The sequence below is a fragment of the Dysidea avara genome, chromosome 8, assembly GCF_963678975.1.
Source record: "Dysidea avara chromosome 8, odDysAvar1.4, whole genome shotgun sequence".
NCBI classification, from domain to species: Eukaryota; Metazoa; Porifera; class Demospongiae; order Dictyoceratida; family Dysideidae; genus Dysidea; species Dysidea avara.
The window spans coordinates 20,154,699-20,178,672 of record NC_089279.1 but is presented as its reverse complement, the minus strand read 5'-3'; the positions used below and the strand labels follow the sequence as shown (position 1 = coordinate 20,178,672).

Sequence of the window (23,974 nt, the reverse complement as noted above, 5' to 3'; positions counted from 1 at the left end):
AAGCCGCACGATGAACGGTGTAATATCGTCCATCGTATTTGCAACTCTGGCAGCTAGCGTTGTTAGCTTAGAGCTGAATGGCGTAATCTATGGGCCTGGAATACACTCAGACGTTCAGCTACCAGTAAGATATTTCTTCATTCAATTCGTGGATGAAAACACTGGCCAAAAGTATGTACAATTTTAAAACGAAATTGTATGTCATAAATTTGCTTTTGGTGTTTCGCAGTATCACTAGGTCACCAGGTATAGATTATTTTTCAGTGAATTTTGACCTAAATGATGGGGGCCGGGCAAGAATAAGACCAGAAATATTTGATTTAAAGGATGGCTCATTTTTGGTGCGGCACAGACCTTTTCAAAGCTATGAGCAAGTCATGATTAATGTAATTGATAAAAGTGGGAAGCACATCGCTCAGTCCCCATATGTGGTTTCCAATGTTTTAAAAGAGGAGTGCAATTGCCCTAATGACTTGAATCAGTGGAATGCCAATTTGAAGTGCCCTACAGTTGAGAAACAGATCTCAGATGATCTTGAACTATTCCAAACCATTGACATTGCAACTCTGGCTGACCGAGCATTTGAAAGGCATCCTCAATGGAGCTTAGTACACTATTCCCTGATAGACAATAAGGTATACTTATTGCACTAACACACTATTCATTGCTCAGACTGATAATTGAATTAACTTATACACTGTTGGACCTATGAGCCACACACGTATGCACTACTGTATGCACTACTGTATGGTTTTGATGACACTTATATTTGGAACAGTCATTGTTTGTTGGAGACAGATAATATTTAAAATATTTTAGCAGACTGCCTATGGGCTACTTGTTAGCAGAATATATAGGTTTTGGTGAAACATTATCTACCTTGAGTATATCTTACTGTAGTCGTCATGACTAGATGTGTTGTTTCTATGGAATTAACATTTTTGTGGCTGTTAGTCATAGTGATACAATTGTAGAAGTGTTCACTCGCACTTGAAGATTCACTTTTGTAGCTTTACAGACGAACATCTGGGAGATACGTGGATTTCAAGATGTTTTCAGATGCCACGCTGTTGTCAGTGACTAGAAAGGTACTGTAACAGGGTTGTGTGGCATTATATGCAGAAGTCACATGCATACTTCGTGTAAAATACATGTACGCTGTATATATGCATGTGTGTGTTGAGTTCCATGCCAGGTTGAATGTTTTACCTGTGACTTGGCCCAAGGCAATAAAATTGTGGTAAATCTATTATAGTTCTGGTTGTATGGTTCATTATGTTCACTTATTTGATTATGTTTCTAAAGGACTGGAATTTACCACAATTCATCACATTTTTGATTGAAATAAAACCTCTTCTTATGTATAGCTTCCCTTTTATTGAGCTTCAATCAGATACAATCAGGTGGCACAAAATGATGATTTATGGATATTGTGTGATCTAGAGTAGAATGATAATTACCTCCACACATGGGTTCACTTTGGGTGCTAGATTGATTAGAACAGTTTCTCTTTGTTTAAAGTATTGTCTGATATAAGTCCCGTCTCTTTGATGATTAAGTAAAGCTTTGTCTACTGACCTACAGTACTACTGACTATCGAGTAAAATGCAATGTGATAATAGCTACCATAATTGCAACCTGCCACATGGATGTAACCTTATAAACTGCCAAATTTCAAAATATAAAGAAAAGCATACTATTTTTTGTGGGTTTATTTTGTGCATTCCTTGCAAGAGACATTGTTCACCAATCTAAATGAATTGACTAATGAGTTAAGAGGTGCAATTAATCAACCCAGTTGGATGTCTTGCTATGTGTTATAATAGCAAATAGAACACATGCTTAAACTATTAACACTGACCATATTGAAGTTGAGAAGTTATGAATTTGTTTACATGCATATTCCAGTGACCACATGATCCACAGGGTGTACTGTAGTTGGCTTTCCTACTTGACCCATGCTGTGCTTTTATGATGATGACATCACTAATACCACAGCAGGTCGAAAGTTATATTTTTGGACACAACTTGGTAGATACAGTACTTACATCAACATCACTTGATACAACTCCAATTTTTGCATTGAAACTGACCATTTTGCTTACCTCTTTATCACTTCTTTGGTACTATTGATCTCATGAATACTGTATTCCTTATTTATACTGGACATATATGGTGTGAGGTGTCATTGTTTTATTATATATTTTCAAATGTGTGGCAAATAAATGCAATTAATACATTTATTTAGTCATGATGCTATAGTAAGGCTTGCCCATCAACACATTGATTTAACTATTTCCTACAACACCTTACCATGTAAGAATTCTTTGTTTAATTTACACTTGGCTGCCAGTCAATCTTGTTGATAGGAGGTGCTAGGTGTAATTTGTAGTGTACGTGTTAATTTCTAGGTCAAGCTACCAGATATGGAGTTTATTATGAACCTAGGAGACTGGCCTGTAGAAGAGAAATCTCGGTATCAACACGACCCCTTAGCGATCATTTCATGGTGTGGCTCAGATTCTACTAATGATATTGTATGGCCAACTTATGATGTGACAAAGTCGACGCTTGAAGCTATGAGAGGGTAAGTCAGTTTATTAAATCATTCTGCTGAACAGAAACAATGTATTAACTTATTGTTGTGGTATGATAAGAGCCGTTTTATTGATGATTTATATAAGGTAACGTTACACAACTAATGATCTACTTGATACCCAAGTAACAATCTGTTGTGCATTTCACACTGTGACTAAAGTATGCAGGGTAGCCAAGTATAGAACACTTGTGTCTTGGGTTATTGGATATCATTGTAGTGGTGTAGCTTGTGGCTTCTGACAGGTGCTGGGCGGATTATTTCACTTTGGTGTTACATCTGTTGGTGCATACATATAGCTTGATATGTGTAATGTTTGTGGTGAGGTATGTGGAATTGTAAATGATAACTTGTAGAAGAGTACAAGTTTAAGGGCATTTGGCTTCTTTCTCACTGCTATTGTGGGTGTGAAATATTTAGCCCTGGGATAGTGTTTTATAATAGTTGTATTGACTTTAGGTGTGTATCCTTTGGGACATGAGGTATCTCATTCAGACAAATGGGTTCTCTATTATCTGAGATCTTACCAATCTTGATCTATGATCTATGGGTTAATCATGTGGTTGCAATTTGCTACATGTATAACTATGTATAACTATGAATATATGTTAGTGACATATACAGTATGACATGGTAATTACACTGTATCATGTGTTTAATGTAGTACTTCCCAGAATGTACAGTTTTGGTTAAGTTTTCTGTAAAAGTTTATTGTAAAATGCTGTGTTGTTTTGAAGATGAGCATGTACATGTACATGTATAAGTATTTGCTCAAATATGAGCATAACCTCTAGTTTAAATCTGTGGGTAGCATGTTATGTAAACTCAGATATAGGTTTACTAGGAACTTTCTTGTCGATTTCAGTATGTCGTTATGTGAAGACTGACTTATATATATATTTGAATTGGGTTGGTGAGATTTTGTACATGTACACAATGTTACTGTACCATCTGGTTTACATAACCGTTGTTCTGTGAAGTGTCAATATTTAACTATTAAATTTACCCATAGTACAAGATACAAGTGTATGTAGATAGCTAATATATATCTCCCTTATAAAATACTAACAGATGAATTCAAAGATTGTAATAAAATGGATTTTCACCCACACCGTGCACTGTGCACTAGTGTAGGGCCAATAAGGGCTACACCTACATACCCACGTAATGTGTACCTGCTTGTATAGGAGCAATAAAAAAAAGTTCCAACAGAAAATGATCCAGACAAGCTTACAAATAAGCTGTTTAATACCAATTAGATATCTAACACGACAATTTGTCATACTCTCATAAGAAAGATAGGTAGGTTTCCACTAATCTAAAGTTTTCTAATGTCTTAAGAAAAATGTCCTTACCATAACCAAAACTACACTGGTAACACATGTATGAAATGAAAGTACAGGCTATATGGGAGTACATATACTGTATAGAAAACTGCTATGATTACAATGGGTACATGCATATATTATGTACCTGTACATGCAGCAGAGAGATTATGGTATATACACTGTACACAAGTACTGGTATGGTACACGAATAGTGTAAACTTCCAGCCTGTTTACACTACTTTTTACAGAGTGATTTCTAGCTAAGTGTAAACCTGCAATGCATCAAACAAAACTGCTCTAAAGTGGACCTGCTAGGGATGTGGGTCTGGCTTCCAATTATGAACAGTATTGGTTATGATACAAATCAGAATAAGAATATGAAGAATGTATGACTAACAACTACTGTAGCTTTTAGACAAAAATTGTGAAACCTGTCTTACTGGTTACTATGTTCTACTGTTCAAAACAGGTTTAGTTTCCTTAACATAGTGTACTGAGAGGAATTGCTTTATGGGTATCAATAACCTTGGGAATCATTGGTGATTTAGCAACAGAACTATATAGGCATGTGTCCCACAGCCAGCCTGCTACTAACTGTGAATTCTTTTAGGAAATCATAAATATGCTGGACATTTTCTTTACTGGCTTTTTTATGCAGCTGTTAAACATGGTAAATTCTCTTGGTCTTTAATACCATCAGAGCTTTCCCCTAGCAAAATAAAATGAGTGATAAAGTTGGTACATGGTCAAAGTAATTACATATGAGAAAAAGTAGAGTGCAGCACCACTCTACTGCTCTTTAGATATGTACAAATTTCAAGGAACATAAATTTTGCAGATTTTATACTGCTTAGCCTTTGCAAAATTTCATCGACAAAATTAAAAAAAATATTGTACATAATATAGGCAACCTGTGTGGAAAATAAGTGATCGATTGTTGAAAGTAGTAATCATTCATCTTACCTTAAAAGTTTGTTTGTATACGACACTTTGTTTCAAATTAACAAGGGAACAGTAAAAGGCTTTTTTGTCATGATACACTGTAAAGAATAAAGGCATAACAGTTTAGTTAGTGTATGATGTAAAATGTAGTTGTGACTGAACATAAATTGAATTATGTATAAAACACATTCTGTAATCTCTTTGGTCAGTCACAATTTGTAATGGTAACAATGAAATGCTTAACCATTAACTCAGTACAATAATGGCTATTATTAATAGTAATAAGCTCACCCTTTATAGCTATTGAGCTGTGCATATTTATGCAATTTGTACATTTTGTGTTATTGATTCACATTTTGATTTCATAGGATGCAGTTAGATATGCTGTCAGTATTAGGTCATGCAGGACCTTCATGGGAGGATAAGATACCAAAAGCTTTTTTCCGTGGCCGGGACAGCAGGCAAGAGAGATTAGACCTTGCCAGACTCTACCGGAATATGACAGATTTATTTGATGTTGGCTTAACAAATTTCTTCTTTTTTGAATACAAGCAAGAACTTTATGGACCCAAAAACAAAGCTATTCCTTTCTTTGATTTTTTTAAGGTAAACATATTTCTATTACCATTCCAAGTTTATCATCCCCTAAACCTAAAAACGAGTACTTCCTTTTATGTTGTAGACTAAATGAAAGTGGGATACTGTACATTGTTTTGGTTGTTGGTTATCTGAAATATTCTAATCTTTCATAATGGCTACAACTTATTTGATATTGCTTGTACAATTTCCCAACTGTGCCCTAAGTAAATATTGGATTAGTAAAGTTGAAGAGTGGGCTTGTTAAATTTAACAATTTGTCAAATATAATATAGACGTTAGACTAAAGTGTATTGTCTATAAGTGAATTCTGTGTACATAATTGATCAAATCCTATTACTTACACTGGTATCTATTGTGCATTCTTCAAGTATAGCTATTTCGATTTGTGTTACATCTGTAAAATTGTTTTTAATGTCATTGTCTATGTTTTTAACTGTAAGACTTCTTTCTCATATGCTTACACTATACGCTGTGATGTTTAAATTTTAAATGCATTTTACACCCCCAGCACATCTGGATATACTCATGTGAATTCCATATATGTTACTGACAGTATTTAAGGGAAACTGTGTTGTATAGTGAAAGTGTAATATTACTAAGTGTTAAACATAACTGATACCATTATTCCTTATGTGCAAATAAACTATAGTTGATCTTGGTCTAAATCAACTGAAAAGACTGTGCATATGTTAATAGGTTGCCTAGCTTTGTAGTAGCAATTTGTCTTGAAATGAATCAGTATGGGCTGTGTGTGACTTCTGTACATCTGCTGGTTAGAGAAAATGTACTTCACATTTGCATTAAGAAAACATTGCGTCTGTGCATGTACTAAATTAATACTTTCTATTTCATACATTGTTCTCATGTTGGCTTCACTGTCATATTGTATGGTGTTTTTAATAGTACAAGTACCAGCTGAACATTGATGGTACAGTAGCAGCTTATAGGTTGCCATACTTATTGATGGGAGGTGCAGCAGTTTTTAAACAAGACTCGGAATATTATGAACATTTCTACCATCAGCTTGAGCCTTACAAACACTACATACCAATGAGTCATGACCTCAGTGATGTTGTTGACTTAGTACAGTGGGCTATTGATAACGATGAAACGGTATGTTCCTTTGGATTGCATCAACGTCATTGAAATTGTTTTTAACAGGCAAAGGAAATTGGTAAAGCTGGTCAATCATTTGCAAGAGAAAATTTATTACCTGAAAATTTTTATTGCTATATTGTGTTATTGCTCACTGTAAGTTGTATTGTTGGGTCACTGTATGCGTACAGTGTGTGCAGTATTGTGCAACATGCTTACAACAAACATGTGTGTGTGTGTGTGTGGGAGGGGGGGGGGGGGGGGGGGGGGCGTTGAGTGTTATACGTATATGTAACTGTATGTGTAAGGGAATTTGTGATTTGCGCATACTCAAAGTGTACAGAACATAAATAAAACCTACCAAAACTGGACGTATAAATTCATGAGGTGACTGGACAAAACGTGAAAAAGCAGTCCTATGAGGTACTCTTATGTATTAACAAAGATTTAGAACTGGTTGCTAAAAGCTTTCTAGTGAGATATTTAGAGAGAAAATTCGCGAAGAGGGCAGTTTTGTTCGTGCCAGTGCCTGATATGGACATTGGCATAACAGCCTTACTGTTAAAGCTTCAGAGCTCAAACTCCCAACACAGCATTGTTGTGAACTGGTTAACAACAAATCATGTTCAATTACAAAATCGGGCTGCTTGTGTAGTAGAAATCTCGACTTCAATATCACCATACAATTCCAATGGCGAAATTGAAGTAGAGGTTTCTACTGAACAAGCAGCCTGATTTTGTAATTGAACACGTCTTGTTATCCAGTTTACAGCAATGTTGTGTCGGGAGTTTGAGCTCCGAAGCTTCAACAGTAAGGCTGTTGTGTCATGCAACGTCCGTATCAGGCATAGGCACAAGCAAAACCACCCTCTTAGTGCATTTTCTCACCAAATATCTTGCTAGAAATCTTTTAAAAACATTAGCAACCAATTCTAAACCTTCTTTGATATATAAGAGTACGTGACAGAGCTGCTTTTTCACATTTTGTCTATTGACTGCCAAGTTTTATACATCCAGTCATGGTCCAGTGTAACAAATTTTCGTGACCCATGAAAAATCTGTAAATATGTGCAATTCACAAATTCCCCTATATGTATACGTAATTTATTGTGTAATGTTGATCTGATATGTTACGTATTCTGTATATATATACCCTTATGAAAATTTTGTGTGCAACTTGTATGCGGTTTGCAATTACATGCATGCAGTGCTCTTAAGATGGTTGCAAAAGAATAGCACAACTTTGCATATTCTCTGCATGCATACAGTTCAATAGCAAAAAACTAGTGAGTTATATTGCACATATGCAATTTGCTTTCATACAATAGCATATTCATGCTATCCTTTTACTCGTATATTGCAGCATGCTTGCAGTTTGCTTTCATACATGTAAGTTAATAGGGGGTTGCAAATTACACACATGCAGTCTGCTCTCTTTCTGCGTACATGCAGTATACAGTATGAAATAGCCAATCAGATGAACACTAACAACTGTTTAAAATTTGTGCCCAAACTGTTTGCTACTATTGACAACCTGTAAAAAGAAAACGAAGTAGTCTTTATTAGTGGGATGTGGTGTTCTACAAGAAAACTTGTTGTAGCAGTACATGACATTACAAGTACAGCTGAGGTTGGCCTTGAATTGCTGAGGTTGGCGTCTTGAGTCTCCTTGAAAGTTGTGCATCACAGGTGGAGAAACATTTCTAAAATACTACTGCTACTGTTCATTATGGCTTCTTTGTTCTCTGTAACAAAGTGAGGGAGTGTAATTTTTAACCTTTGATTTAAAGACTATAGAAATGTACAATTGAAAGCAGACAAGAAGCAGGAGAGTATTTGGACCTACAGTACCGCCAGAGGTAACGTTACAATCCCTCGTGAGTGCTCAGATCCAGGCCACGACTCGACACGACGCACCACTGGAATACATCATGTGTGAAGGCACATGGTTACTGGAGCAGCCACCCGAGGGAGCTTGCATGTCGTGGCTACACATGGTGAGTTAGTTACCACACACATGCCAAAGAAATTGTTGCTCGAAAATTGGCTACACGAGTACCGACTGCTCGCGAGTGTAACATTACCTCTGGGCGGTACTGTATATCAATTTCTACATTTTGTTTTTGGACAAAGCTCAACTAAAGATCATCTTTGTGAAAAAGCTGTGTGCAGTGAGGCCAAGCAGATAGTTTGTGGCTTGTAACTGACTTGTAGTTTTGTATTGCATGCATTTCTTGTAGATGTGAATTACAAATTTAAAAGAAATACAATTATGAAATAAATAGCCAGCACTGTTTGCAGGCTGCATGCATGCTAAACTACTCACAAGTTGCACACATGGAAATGCACATGTGCCAAATACTAACATGCACACGCATGTATTTGACTACATGCATTTGCATGTAAATATGATGTGTTTGTGTGTGCATGTGTGCAAATTTTAAGGGTATATTTAGTTTTGTTAAGAGTATTGTAATATTATGCTATATTTTAGCATTGCTTTTTGTGGTTCTCTAATTTTGGTAGCTGTGTAATCAACTTAGATGCGTAGTCACTTTGTAATTGTTGGTTTTGCAGTTACACAATTCGTTTAACTACACTAATGCAATCATACACAAGTATGCTTACAATGTTGTTGAACAGTATGTAGTAAAAGGAAGTTGTATAGAATGATGATAGAGAACTACAGCTACAGTGGGAAAAATCTATAATGTTGAATTGAAGCAACAGCAAAGTATTTACACCACAATATGAAGCAGGTTTAACTAGTACTGATGCAAATATGTGCTTTAACATATAATACAGAAAAACTCATCTAAATAGGGGGCTAAAATAGGGGGCTACTGTAAATGGGCTGATAAATTACTTTGTACAAATACAGCATTTCACTGCAGTCTTATCAGATTCAGTCCTAAACCAACTTTTTATGGGTACCCTGGCATGAAGCCAAAGTAATGAAACAAGCAATTTTCTGTAGTATACCACACCTATACTTTGAATGGTGATGGATATTAACAGGAAACTAAGTACTTATTTAGCAGCTCAATGGAAAGAACGTGGTGCTAAGAAATCCTGTAGGTGAGAACACACACATGGAAATGTGTGAACTTTGTAAGGAAACCAGTTACATCAAGTATTGCAGTGTCCATGTGTTCGACTACTAGTTAACGTTTTATGAGTAGTGGTCACACTGTTGATAGTTGTTGGGCTTGTGTCTGATGTAAAGTTACTATATTACCGGTGCCTGTTATACCTGTGTATATTCAACAACCATCACACCATAAGTCTAAAAGATCATATAAAACATCTACCATCTTTTACAATGGCACTATGAACTCTTGATACTGTAGGCCATTCGCTGTATATCATTGTTGGGCTTTTGACAATAGTTAGAATGTGTTTGCTCATTGTACAAGTATCATTATGTGATATCCATCTAGTTATCTACTTATTTACGCCATCTGTCTTGCTGTATTTCACTAAATGTTAGGAAACCATTGTGCATCATGTATGACTGTGCATTGTGTATGACGAGATTTATAATTAGCTATAGGTGATTTCTGCTAGTAGTTATGTTAACTACCACTTAGACACTTTTAGTCATGCAACTTGAGTCTATGTACTATTTCTATAGTAGTGCAGTGTTCATGCACACAAATTGGCAGTTGCTAAAGTGATGTCCTCATTTCATTTGCTACAATCTACTGTGCTTGTTCTGTAGTATTCAGTTAGTACTGTAATGAAACTAGTAATCAAGTGTTTCATGTACATTTTCTAGAAAAAAAATATCTGCTGTGTAGTTTAGTTGTTCTACCATATAAGTTGAACAGTTTTGCATATTTTGTGTCCACACATCATGTCCACACATTTACTACAAACTCACAAATTGGGTTAGGGCTTTGGAAGAATGGCCCAAGTGACCACTCCTTGTAACCACTGCTCCTTTGTTATGTAACTAATAATACAAAATGTGGTTAGAATTATGCCATTAATCGATTAATGATGTATGCAAAAATTGCCAGGCCTACAAACATGTAATATGTTAAGTGAACTAAGGCACAAGTGTATAGTAATCAAATGCTTTCATGGAGGTAATTGAACCATGAAAGCAACAATTCTATTTAAACTTTTCAAAACAGCTTAGTGGCGTACACATTTACATGGTGGACACATCTACACCTAGTCTCAATATTAAATTAGTCCTAGAGAGATGACAGACCATCGTTTGTGAAAGCTGACGTACGAGTTAGTGTTAGTTACACAGCTGTTTTGCAATTCACAAGGTGGCTTGCCACTAATGCCAGGTATTGTCAGCTGGAGAGAGGGCACTTACAAAATAATTTTGTGGAAGGTAACATGTACACTGTATTAGGTGAAATGCTGTACAATCAAGATACTCTAATATAGCAGTCACTTAACTTTATAATAGAGTACTTACACAGTATACCCATTTTTGATTAGCTACCCTATAAAAGTAAAGTTACCAGAGTTAGCTACTGTACTGGTGCGTGACAGTGTCCATCCTGTAAACGAGCTCAGATTGATATATATGACCCAGTCTGAGAAAACTGGTTTATTGCCTATTTGTAGTTATCAAGAAATGCCGGTTTTAATATTTTAGTGTGTTGTAGCTTGCCAATGGTACACCAAATTTTTCACACATTTTGCTTACCGTCCAGATCATCCACTGTATAAGTAGCCAACAGCTAAGTTTCCTACCATGGCCCCAGACTGCTCATACAGATCACCACTGTGCAGTGTTGGGCGTAATGTACTACTTTTGTAGCGCCTAATATTATTACTTAATGCAGTAATGAAGTAATATAACTTGTTGTATTTCCAAAGCTAGTAATATCTAATGGATAGTTACACTTTACATAAGTAATGCGTTACTAAAGTAGCGCATTACTACTCATTACTGTAATATTATTTCCTAGCAAAGTACTAACACGTTACTTAATCAGCGCATTACTATAATATTATTACTTAACGAAGTACTAACGCGTTACTTAACTAGCGTGTTACTAACATGTTACTTAACTAGCGTGTTACTGTACCTAACGAAGTATCTTTATACATTGTGTAATATAACATATTACTAGTTACTTTTAAACTGAAGTAATATATAACTGTAACGCATTTCATCGCAGTGGCAGTAACGAGTAATATACAGAGTTAGGGTAGTTACTTCAGAAAAGTAACTAGTTACGCATTACTTTTAAAAAGGTAACTAAGTACTTTAGTTACTAGTTACTTTCGTAGTATAAATTACGACTTGTTTTTAGCTTTTGTAACATGAATTTTGCTCAGATATGCATCATTAAGGGTTGCAATACATAATTATGTGCACTTAAAATAACATTTCTGTGACTATTTCAGGTCAGTTTTAAGTATTGCAACGTCTAGTGCTCTTGCTTTTAAAGCAGAATTAGTTATAGTTACAATGTAACTATTGTAATTAGTTACTTTTCAGACAATTATTCCTAGTTACTACAAGTTACTAGATATCGATATATTGCGAGCTAGGTCAGTATTAACGAGTTATACTCGGTATTATCGAGTTGAAGTCTGCCAGTACCGTCCATCCTGGTTATGAGTGCGTCCACTGCAGTTTTTATTGTTCAGTTCATTGTAGCTAGCTATGCTGAAGCCTGAAACTAAACACAAGTCTCTTGACGTGCGTGTCACATGTGTGATGTCACGTGGCATTCTAATCATGCAATATGGCTTCAGGTACGGAATCCGAAATTGAAGAACTACAGCCTGTAAACACTGCAAGTAGCCAGCAAACCATAACGGAACAAAGAAAGATTTTCAAAGGATTCAGAACTCGGGTGAGGCAGATGTTAAATGTCGGGTAGCATGCAAAGAGTGTGGGTTGAATATCTCAAACCACTTTAACTGGTATTTGCTGCAAAGACAGCTAAGTTAGAACCCAGCAGTACTGTGCTTTATATAAGAAGATTACGAGGAAGTTTGCTGGTATGATTATATATGATTTATTCTTTTGTAGATGATAAAGGTTTCAAAGAATTACATGTAATGCAGCAACTTGAACCTCGTTATGAAATACCCCATAGGACAACATTTTCAAGATCCATTATTCCATCAATTTATGAAGTGAAGCAGCAAGTGAAGTCCAAGGCAGACCTAATTTAACAAGAGAAAAGCAAAATAGACCTAATACAACAAGAGAAAGGCAAAATAGCTCGGATTTTGAGCTGACATCACTGTGTCTCGCAGTTGAACATTTTTCAGGGAGACATACAGGAGCAAATATTGCTTCCTGCTTGAAGCAGATTCTGCTTGATTATAGCATTCATCAATCTGCAGTTTCAGCTGTTGTTGCTGACAATGCTTCGAACATGGATCTGGCATTACGTCTTGGGAAATAGAAGAGCCGGCATTGCCTTGGACACACCTTGCTGTTAGCAATTTATGATGGGCTGAAGATGTCTCCAAGAATTCAGGACATCATTAAACAGCTATTGCTACTGTATTGTAGCATTTTATAACCATTCCTGCAAAGCCACAGAACTGAATTGTGCTGAATCTGCCAGTTTATAAACTGGTTACAGATTGTCCAACAAGGTGAAATAAACCTTTTTATATGCTCCAACATAAGCCAGCCATTAGAATTATGTGTACATCATCCGGAGGGCCTTGAACAAGTCTTTCAGTTCCTGAGTGGTGCATAATGAAAGAACATGTTCTGATCTTATCTGATCTTACAACCACTTGAGGAGGTACGACACGCACACGTGAGCGCATATGTTTTGTACAGGGAAGCTATCTCATGGGGTTATCAACGAAAAATATGTGCTGATTGAACTCTTTTCTTATGCTTAATTCAACGGTGCAATCAACCCCAGCAACCGCAGTGGTTCAGTTTTGATATACACAGCCTATTGGAGGAACCGTCACGTAGGCCTGTGCCTATTATGCCGGAATAATCTTGAGAATAATAGGTCACCAATTTCGTGAGAATAATTCTGGAATTATAGGATGGTTACAGGCATAGTTTTAGAATAATTGGACGACCACGGGAATAATCGGTGGAATGGGTGTGTGTCTCTTCTTGATTACCTAGAAGAAAGAATTAACTACTACATATGATATAAAGCTGACAGGAGTGCTGGCTGAAAGGAGCTGAAAAGCCTCTAAAAGATCGATATACTCTAATAGAACGCTCAAATACTCTAATAGAGCAGTCAGCTCGTTTCATGTTAACAATCTGCAGCCAGCATCAAGGATTTAACTGCATGATTATCTGCAATTCTGAAACTTGTACATCTTATACCAGTGTATCTTCTTCAAGTTTTTGAGCACTATTATCTACCTATATAACTTAGTAGCTATACAGTAGTTTAATACACTAATAATTAAATACACTTGAATTATTACTGTAGATAGCTATTCTAAGTCTGCTGTAACTATTATGGATAGAAAAATGATGTGTAAGGTGGATTTCTTCATATATGGCTATCGATAAATTTGGACAAAACTACTCATAGCAGCATCTTGAAAACTAAGCGACTAGCCACAAATATATACTGAATGAGAATAATTATGGAATAACAGGCTGGATACAAGAATAACAAAAAGAATAATAGGAGAATTTTTTGGGAAATTCTGGAAAGAATAATAGGTAAAATTTTGAGCATAATAGGCTCAGGCCTACCGTCACGTGATGAATAACTAATCGTACGAAATAAAGCCAAGCAGCAAGTTGGGAAGAGAAAACCAGTGAAATTCAACTGCACAAGTGTATTAGTAGCTTTGCAGTTCACCAAATTTTGTCTACGGATTGAGAATGCAATTACTGCGAGTTCTTTTCAATAGCGCTTAGTTCATGTTGGACCTCCTCTGGATGAGACTCAAGTCCCTGCTGATGATAACATCCCTAGATCAGAAGAAAGTCAGCAGGTTGTTGAGGGATTGATTGCATCTATTGAAGTTGGTACAATTTTGAAGATGATATCTACAGTGTAAGCACTCTGGGCTCTGCTAGACCCCAGAGATTAGTTCCCTACCCTAGCAAATTTGGTTAGGGAATATCTAGTGATACTGGTGATGTCAGTTCCTTCTGAGAGAGATTCTTTTCAGCTGCCAGTTACATCAGCAAAAAAACAAGTTGATGTTGTGCTACTTCTAAAACCAGGCACCATGCAGCTAGCTAACTCATCTATAGACAGTATATGCTACTATGAATTAACCAACTATGTATTACTACTTTACAATAGGGTGATTTTGGGTTGTGCAATAACATTATTAGCTAATTCTCGTATTTTGTAATTTATGAAATATTTGTAATTCGTTTAATTACGTTGCTATGCACTGCTAAGGAAGCGTTTGTTAAATAAACTGCTTTTACCAACATATTATGCACAGAAGTATCTTCTAAACTGTTTTATAGTGTGACTAACGTGTTTTTTCCCACAAATTCTCTTGACAAAGCCTCAAAGCTGCTCTTCATTTTCGTTTGCGTACGTAAGGGATTTCAACTCGAAGTGATAGGCTATTCCTGGCCTGCACCGTTGTTTTTCAGTTGCTAAACGCCTGAAAACCTCAATGGGAAGGTAGTCTGAGGAAAGTCACCACACCCGTATTTCAGTCCACTGAAAAGAAACTACCTCAGAGCAAAGTTCATCTGTGCAAAAGTTTAATACAGACTTCATTTCACTTTTACTTCTTACGTAAAAGCTGCTTTTACCATTATTAAACGATTTTGCTCACGTGGGTGGCTGGGTGCGTACGGACAAACATAGATAGGTAGATAGGTACATGTAGGTACACACACACACACACTTTTACAAAAATAATTTCAGTAAACCAGGCGCGCACCCACAGCTGGCCTTTGGCCGGCTGTGGGCGCGCGCCTGGTTTAAAAAGGTATTGGTTAAGTGGAGAACATGTTAATCGATTGGTATTTTTGAATTGAATAAGAACATATAAGTAATGGGTTACTAACAACAATGCGAAATTCATGTATTATTAAATGTCATGAATATGATATTGTATCGAAAATATCATTCACAAAAATTTAATATAGCACATCACTTAGGGACCACAAAGGAGTAGGCATGGCCCATGAAATAACATCACCCAAAAACCAGCCTCACCCAAAAACCAGCCTCAATTTTCCCTGTCAACGATGAGGCAGTATTGGTTACGTAAAACTAAGCCCAAGCAAGCTTTCAGATTGACCTGAAACGCTTTCAACAAGTTGCTATGGAATTTTAAACCAATTTATTTAATGGAAGACTGCCTGATGCCTTCAGACAAGCATAACTTGATAATAGCTAAAGCTACAGGCTTGATTTTTTCACTGTTGTCGCTTCCGCCCAAGAGGTGCCTTTTGGCATACCACAGTACGTACAGTGCATTCTTCATAGACTTACCAGTGTCCTCCTTTGTGTCCCATTCATCTTTGCTGACAATGAAAAATGTTGATTTGGTGATAGCACATGATGGCTTCCCTTTGTAATAGAAATCGTCCATATTTTTCATAGTGGCTGTTTAGATTACGAAGGTGCTTTTCGAACAGTTCTCAATTCGTACTGCTGTGTAACAGGTTGAACATAGTTGACAACGAAGTGTAATGGATAGCTACTTCACTTTTCAGACAATAAGTGATATAGCTGGGATTCACAGCGCCATCTTCAGATGCGGTATGCGTGAGTTTACCAGTCATAATAATATTGTCACAGCGGGGCTAACTCTGTCACGCCGGACTTTACTTGTAAATATTTCACTGAGCTTTGACTAATAAAAACTAAACTTTTATTCATTGATTCAAAGTATTTATAGGTACAAAACTATGCACAAAATTCTATCCTATATTACAAAGCATGCATGCAGAAAAACAAACAAAAATTCCTAACCTTACAGTACACAACAACAAAATCAAAATTCCTAAGGCAGCATTACAACACCTACAAAATGTGCCTACTCTACAAGTTATGCAACTACAAAAATCACCATTACAAAAATCACACTAACAAATAAAACAGTTCAATCTCTTACACTCCTCCCTCCTTCTCCAGCAGCAAACTAGTTTGCTGCTACTCTTGATAGAGCATCAGTATTGCCATTAAGTATTCCTGCTCGATGCTCCACCACAAACTGGTAAGGTTGTAATGCTAAACTCCACCTTGCTAATCTTGGATTAGTGTCCTTAAGGCGGTCCAGCCACTGTAAAGCCCGATGATCCGTTTGGATTGTGAATAAACGACCCAGTAAGTAGACTCTGAAAAAATCTGTGGCCAGTCTAATTGCCAGACATTCTTTTTCTACAGTGGAATAACGAACCTCTCTGGGTAACAACTTCTTGCTATAGTATGCTACTGGGTGGTCTTTTCCCATGTTGTCCACTTGACTGAGTACTGCTCCAACTCCTATCTCTGATGCATCAGTTTGGAGGATAAATGGTTGGGAGAAATCAGGGCTTTTCAGAACAGGGGCTGAACATAGTAAATCCTTCAGTCTCTGCCAGGCTTGCTGACATTGTTCAGTCCAGACTACTCTATTTGGTGCACTCTTCTTGGTCAAGTCAGTCAGGGGGGTTGCCACTGAAGCATAATTTGGCAGAAACTTCCTGTAGTATCCAGTAATACCAAGAAACATTCTCACTTGTGTCTTATCAGTAGGGACTGGTAACTCTCTCACTGCTCTTAGTTTGTCAGTTTCTGGTTTCACTATGCCTCCTCCCACAATGTGGCCAAGGTATATACAGTGTTCCATAGCATACTGACACTTGCTTGGCTTAGCTGTTAAGCCAGATTCTCTCAACCGTGACAAAATTGAGCGTAAATGTTCAAGGTGCTCTTCCCATGTTCCACTAAAAATCACTAGGTCATCTAAATAAGCAGCCGAAAATGATTGGAGCCCATGTAGGAGACAGTCCATCATCCTTTGGAATGTTGCTGGGGCTCCCTGTAGGCCAAATGGCATCATTCTGAACTGAAAGAAACCAAAGGGTGAGTGAAAGGCTGTCTTATCACGATCTGATTCAGCCACTGGGACTTGCCAATACCCTCGTGTCAGGTCTATTGTTGAAATAAACTTTGCTTTTCCCAAACGGTCTAATAAGTCATCGATGCGAGGCATCGGGTAAGCATCAACTCTAGATACACTATTCAAACGACGGTAGTCAACACATAGCCTCAATGTGCTGTCTTTCTTTTTGACCAACACTAATGGAGCTGCCCACTGACTGGATGATGGTTCTATTATCCCACTTTCCAGCATCTGATCCAACTCAGCCTTCACTGAATCACGATAAGCATGTGGTACACGATAAGGAGGGCGGCGAATTGGACTAGCATTTCCTGTATCAATAAAATGTTCCACTAGGGATGTTCTGCCGGGTTTGGATTGGAGCACATCAGTAAATTCCTCAAGCAGTTGCTGCAACTGGCTCTGTTGATTGCTCCGTAACTGTGACCCAATAGTTGGTTGTCCACTCTGTTGCTCAGTCCAGGCTGGTACTGTATCCTCCAGCATGTCATTATCTGATTCTCCTGACTGCTCCTCAACCCATAAACTGATCTCAGTGTTCTCTGTAAGGCAATGAAACAGTTTAAGCATGTTCACATGAAATACTCGCCTCTTTCTCCTTCTGTCGTGCATGTCAATCAAGTAGTCCACTTCTCCAATACGTTTCACCACCTCATATGGGCCTTGCCACTGAGCTAACAACTTACTAGTAGAGGTGGGGAGTAGGACTAACACTTGGTCTCCTGGCTGAAATTCTGTGTCTTACATTCTTATCATACCAGTACTTCTGATCCATCTGAGCCTTTGTCAGATTCTGCTCTACTAATTTTGACATCTGTTGTAACTTTTCTCTAATGTCTAGGATGTATGACACCACACTAACATCTTGGGACTCTGCTGCTTGCCAGGACTCTTTTAATACTGACAGTGGTCCTCTGACACTCCGTCCATATAACAGTTCAAATGGTGAGAACCCTGTAGATGCTTGGGGAACTTCTCTGTAAGCAAAAAGAACATATGGCAGTAACTTGTCCCAATCTTTACCTTCCTTATCAATAACTTTCCTTAACATCAGCTTGAGGGTTTGGTTGAATCGTTCTACCAGCCCATCAGTTTGTGGGTGGTATGGACTAGTTCGTATTCCCTGCACCCTCAACAGTCTGTAGAGTTCCATTAGGAGTTTAGATGTGAAGTTGCTACCTTGGTCTGTCAAGATGCTCTGAGGAATGCCAACACGAGCAAACAACTTAATCAGTTCTTCAGCAATGTTCTCAGCATCTATACTCCGAACTGGTATGGCCTCCGGATAACGTGTGGCATAGTCACATATCACTAACACATAGCGATTTCCACTGCAGCTTCTGGGTAATGGACCAACTATGTCCATGGCTATTTTCTGGAATGGAGTTGCAACAATTGGTAGTGGCACTAGAGGAGCTTTGGGCACTTTCTTGTGACCAGACTTCTGGTACTGTGGACAACAACGACAAAACTCCTCCACATCTTTGCATAAGGTTGGCCAAAAAAAATTGCTGTGCCACTCTCTGTCTAGTTTTCTCCTTCCCCAGATGGCCAGCCAACGGAATATTGTGAGCCAGTTCTAACACTTTTGAACGACATTGTACAGGTAAGACTAATTGTTCTATCACAAGTTCTGGTGCTTTCTTGGATGGCTTCCTCTGGTGGTATAGCAGCCCATCATTCCAATAGAAATCACCTACAGAGAGAGAATCAGGGTTAGTTGCAAACTTACGTGCTCCAGCCAAAGTAGTATCTTCTCGCTGTAGTCTCCTCAACTCATCTGTAGATACACTCAGTGGGGGTGTTGGTGCCTGCTGTGCTAATGTCTGATGATGTTGACAGTCTGCACGCTTCTGGCTTCTGGTCTTCTTAGGTTTATCTCTGGTTAACAAAAATAGTTCTTCATCAAATTCACTGCCAACAAGAGGCACACTTGGCTTCACCCCACACTGTTGTTCACTCTCTTCCATAGCCACATCTTCTTGTGTTTGTCTGAGAGACTAAGCCCTAGTCACTACCATTAAACTCTGTTCTGAAGTATATGGCCGGACATCAGCTATACCCAACAATTTGTCCAACTCTGGCACATCGGTGCCTAACAATACTGGCACTGGGAGTGTTTTGGATACTGCTGCTTCCACACTCAGTAGTAGTCCATCTACCTCCATCTCCAGTTTAGCCACCGGATACAGTACGGTGTCACCATGGGCACATCTAATAGTGATAGCATCTCCTTTAAGGTACTGTCCTTCATGGACCAGGTCCTCTCTCACCATGGTTCTGCTACAACCTGTATCTAACACAATGTTATCAACAGTAATGTCACCAATTTGGCCACTCCGACACACAGAGGAAGCCTTACTAACTGATAATTGCTGCTGCTCACCCCTACAGAACATATTTGCCTTCGTCGGATTTGCCGGACAAGTGGTTGCAATGTGGCCTCTTTCTCCACAATTGTAGCACTTCACATGGCTTAGTTCTGTAGACTTCCCCTTAGAGTCAGCTGCACTAATGCTACTCTTACTCTTTGGTTCCTTAGACACGTCCATTCTCACCACATAATTGGCTTCTGTCTTTTTATTCTCACTTCTGTTCCCCGGACAGTCTTTAGCAAAGTGTCCTGTCCGATCACAACTATAGCATTGCCTCTGATTAACAACAGGCAGCTTGCGATCACTACCTCCTACAGCACCTACTGTTTGCCTGGTCTGTACATATTCATCAGCAAGTTCACCAGCTTCCTGGCAGGTTTTTGGCTTCTTATCTCGCACCCATGCCCACATGTCCGGTGGTAGAGCTTCCAGCAGCTGTTCGAGGCCAACCATCTCCTTCATTTGAGCCATTGTAATACATTCTCGAAGCCACTTGTTCTGTAAGTCCATCAATCTTATAGACAGTTCACGGAAAGACTCTTCACGGCCTCGAGTAGCAGTACGAAATCGTCGGCGATAAGCTTCTGTATTAATGTCATATCGAGCTAAGATAGCTGCCTTAACTGCACTGTAATCTCCCACATCAGCTGGCGAAACAGCTGCATACGCCAGTTGAGCTTTACCAGTTAGTTGTGGGGCGAGGTGAATTGCCCATCGGTTTTCTGGGATCTCGTGAGCTTGCATGACGCGTTCAAAAGTCACTAAGTACGCTTCAATGTCATCCTTAGCTGAGAGGGGCACAAGCTTAACTTCTAATGAATTGCGGGGTGGTGGGGCTTTCTCCTTACTTGTTGCCACGTCCATTAGGGCTTGCATATGGTCCCGCATCTGTTGCATCTGTGCTGTAACAAGTTTCTCCCGTTGTTCCATTTCAGCCTGGCGGAGTTTTCTCTCAGTAACAATCTCTTCCTCGTGAGAAGCACGCTCTTCTACTAACATTCGAACCATGTCTTCTAGGGCTGTAGTGTTTGACATCTTGGCGGCTGGTTTCCGGCGTGGCTTTGGCATACAGTCACGAAAGTAGCTAGCTGGGTAGCTAAAGAAACACTCCTGTCACCAAATGTCACAGCGGGGCTAACTCTGTCATGCTGGACTTTACTCGTAAATATTTCACTGAGCTTTGACTAACAAAAACTAAACTTTTATTCATTGATTCAAAGTATTTATAGGTACAAAACTATGCACAAAAGTCTATCCTATATTACAAAGCATGCATGCAGAAAAACAAACAAAAATTCCTAACCTTACAGTACACAACAACAAAATCAAAATTCCTAAAGCAGCATTACAACACCTACAAAATGTGCCTACTCTACAAGTTATGCAACTACAAAAATCACCATTACAAAAATCACACTAACAAATAAAACAGTTCAATCTCAAAAAAGTTAACAAACAAGTACATGGAATTTTCAACTAGAGTAGGGACCATAGTGTATTGATAAAAAGTACTGAAACAAGTTGTAGTGCACAATATTAAATCACAGTAAAACAATAGGAAGTGTTATATCCCTACTGTGCTCAAGATCTGTACCATAGTGGAAATGCACAGTAGGTTTACTGTGATTTAATTACTGTGATTTAATATTGTGCACTACTCCATCTTGTTTCAGTACTTTTTATCGATGTGCTATGGCCCCTACACTAGTTGAATATTCCAAATTATTCTGTGTACTATATTGTCTTAGAAAATGATACCAATCTAGAAGTAATGCAATTATAATCATGTGTGTGTTATGTATCAAAACTACATACTGTATTTGTACTACAGGAATATGCCAGTAGGCAAGTTGGTGTTCCACGAATTAGGGAAGATATGGAATATGTACCACAACCGAATGAGCAATGTCCTTGTAAGGTATGTGTATGTACTGATGTCATACCAGATGCCATGTATTGTAATGGACTGTCTTGTAGCATTCAAGAAGTCATGAAGAACTATGAAGTGGTAATATGTGACATTTAGGAGATTATTTTTGTATCTTTTTATTGCTTTTTATGTATTGCTATATGTACGTATGTAATGTATGTATGCTACCACTGGTGAAATTAATAAAGGAATCGGGTAATCAGGTTACAACCTGTCAACATTTCTACCACACAGAAGTCAAAGTGCATTCATCTGTGTGACTTTGGTTGAAAAATTAGATAACCTTGATCCGGGTCTATCAATGGGCCACGCGCCTGACTAAACCAAAACAGCCAAGCTATAAAAAAAGAGTGCGGCCCCCAAAAAGGCCAGGATGAAAAAAGATGTGAAATCCAAGGTGGCGGCAAAGAAATGACTGTGATGGTAGGTTAATGGCAAAAAATTTAATTACAACAATTCAGGTGAATTTACGTTGCCTCCTCCACTAGGATTCAGCACCAAACTCACTGAATTGTAATTAAAATTTTTGCCATTAACCTAGTATCACAGTCATTTCTTGGCCGCCACCTTGGATTTCACATCTTTTTTCATCCTGGCCTTTTTGAGGGCCACACTCTTTCTTTACAGCTTGGCTGTTTTGGTTTAGATATCACTTCTTTTTGTATTGCAAGCCATAAAGCCGGCCATAAACTGGCTTTGGTGCTTACTTTTTTTTCTTTTCTGCAGGAATTGTGGAACAAAGGAAGAGATTTTGTGTACAGCTTTTTGTCTGATTAAAAATATTTGTATATTTAACAATGAATGATAATTGCATACTGTAGGTCATTAGGTGACTTCTTATACATAACTGAACTGTAGCAGCTGAAACCCTCATTGTTTGTAGCTGAACTCTTTTCAGAGTGACTTGTTTCTAGCTGAACTCTCTACATGGTGATTTGTTTCCAACACATATTTCTACAGGGTGATTTATTTGTAGCTGATCCCTATAGGGTAACTTGTATCTAGCTGATATATCTACAGGGTGACTTGTTTGTAGCTGATCTCTCTACAGGGTGATTTATTTGTAGCTGAATTCTCTACAGGATGATTTGTTTGCAGCTGAACTCTCTACATGGTGGCTTCTTTGTAGATGAACTCTACAAGGTGACTTCTTCTAGTTGAACTCTCAACAGGGTGATCTTTTCGTAGCTGAACTCTCTGCAGGGTGATTTGTTTGCAGCTGAACTCTCTACATGATGGTTTCTTTGTAGCTGAACTCTCTACAAGGTAACTTATTCTAGCTGATCTTTCTACAGGGTGACTTGTTTGTAGCTGGATTATCTGCAGGGTGGCTTTTAGTAGCTGAACTCTCTACATACAAAGTAACTTCTTCTAGCTGATCTCTCTACAGGATGACTAGTTTCTAGCTGATATCTCTGTAGGGTGACTTGTTTCTAGCTGAACTCTACATAGTGATCTGTTTGTAGCTGAAGTCTCTACAGGGTGATTTGTTTGTAGCTGAACTCTCTGCATGATGGTTTCTTTGTAACTGAACTCTCTACAAGGTAACTTCTAGCTGATCTCTCTACAGGGTGACTTGTTTGTAGCTGAACTATTTGCAGGATGATTTGTTTGTAGCTGAACTCTCTACAAGGTGATCCTTCTAGCTGATCTCTCTGCAGGATGACTTCATTCTAGCTGAACTCTCTACAGGGTGATCTGTTCGTAGCTGAACTTCCTACAGGGTGATTTTTTTGCAGCTGAACTCTCTACATGATAGTTTCTTTGTAGCTGAACTCTCTACAAGGTAACTTCTTCTAGCTGATCTCTTTATAGGGCAATTTGTTTTTAGCTGAATTCTCTACAGGATGGTTTCTTTGTAGCTGATCTCTCTACAGGGTGACTTGTTTCTATCTGATCTCTACAGGGTGACTTGTTTCTGGCCAAACTCTCTACATGTAATTTGTTTACAGCTGAACTCTCTACATGGTGGTTTCTTTGTAGCTGAAATCTCTACAAGGTGACTTCTTCTAGCTGATCTTTCTACAGGGTGATTTGTTTGTAGCTGATCTCTCTACAGGGTGATTTGTTTGTAGCTGATCTCTCTACA

At 38.2% G+C, this 23,974-nt stretch overlaps 2 protein-coding genes across 2 annotated transcripts; one reads left to right on the top strand and one right to left on the bottom strand.

Annotated features, from left to right (window-relative positions):
* Positions 1-10: 10 nt before the first annotated feature.
* On the top strand, positions 11-22,076 carry LOC136264595 (protein O-glucosyltransferase 2-like). The gene is made up of 9 exons (XM_066059368.1): positions 11-171; positions 230-635; positions 1,011-1,088; positions 2,412-2,587; positions 5,235-5,472; positions 6,370-6,579; positions 6,628-6,717; positions 21,787-21,873; positions 21,933-22,076. Exons 1-9 carry the CDS (start codon positions 11-13, stop codon positions 21,957-21,959), a joined length of 1,473 nt encoding a protein of 490 aa, XP_065915440.1. The 3' UTR covers positions 21,960-22,076.
* LOC136263649 (uncharacterized) lies at positions 19,142-20,990 on the bottom strand. The gene is made up of 2 exons (XM_066058290.1): positions 19,524-20,990; positions 19,142-19,461 (listed from the first exon to the last, which is right to left on the bottom strand). The coding sequence occupies exon 1, from the start codon at positions 20,988-20,990 to the stop codon at positions 19,581-19,583; it is 1,410 nt and encodes a 469-aa protein (XP_065914362.1). The 3' UTR covers positions 19,142-19,461; positions 19,524-19,580.
* Positions 22,077-23,974: the final 1,898 nt, after the last annotated feature.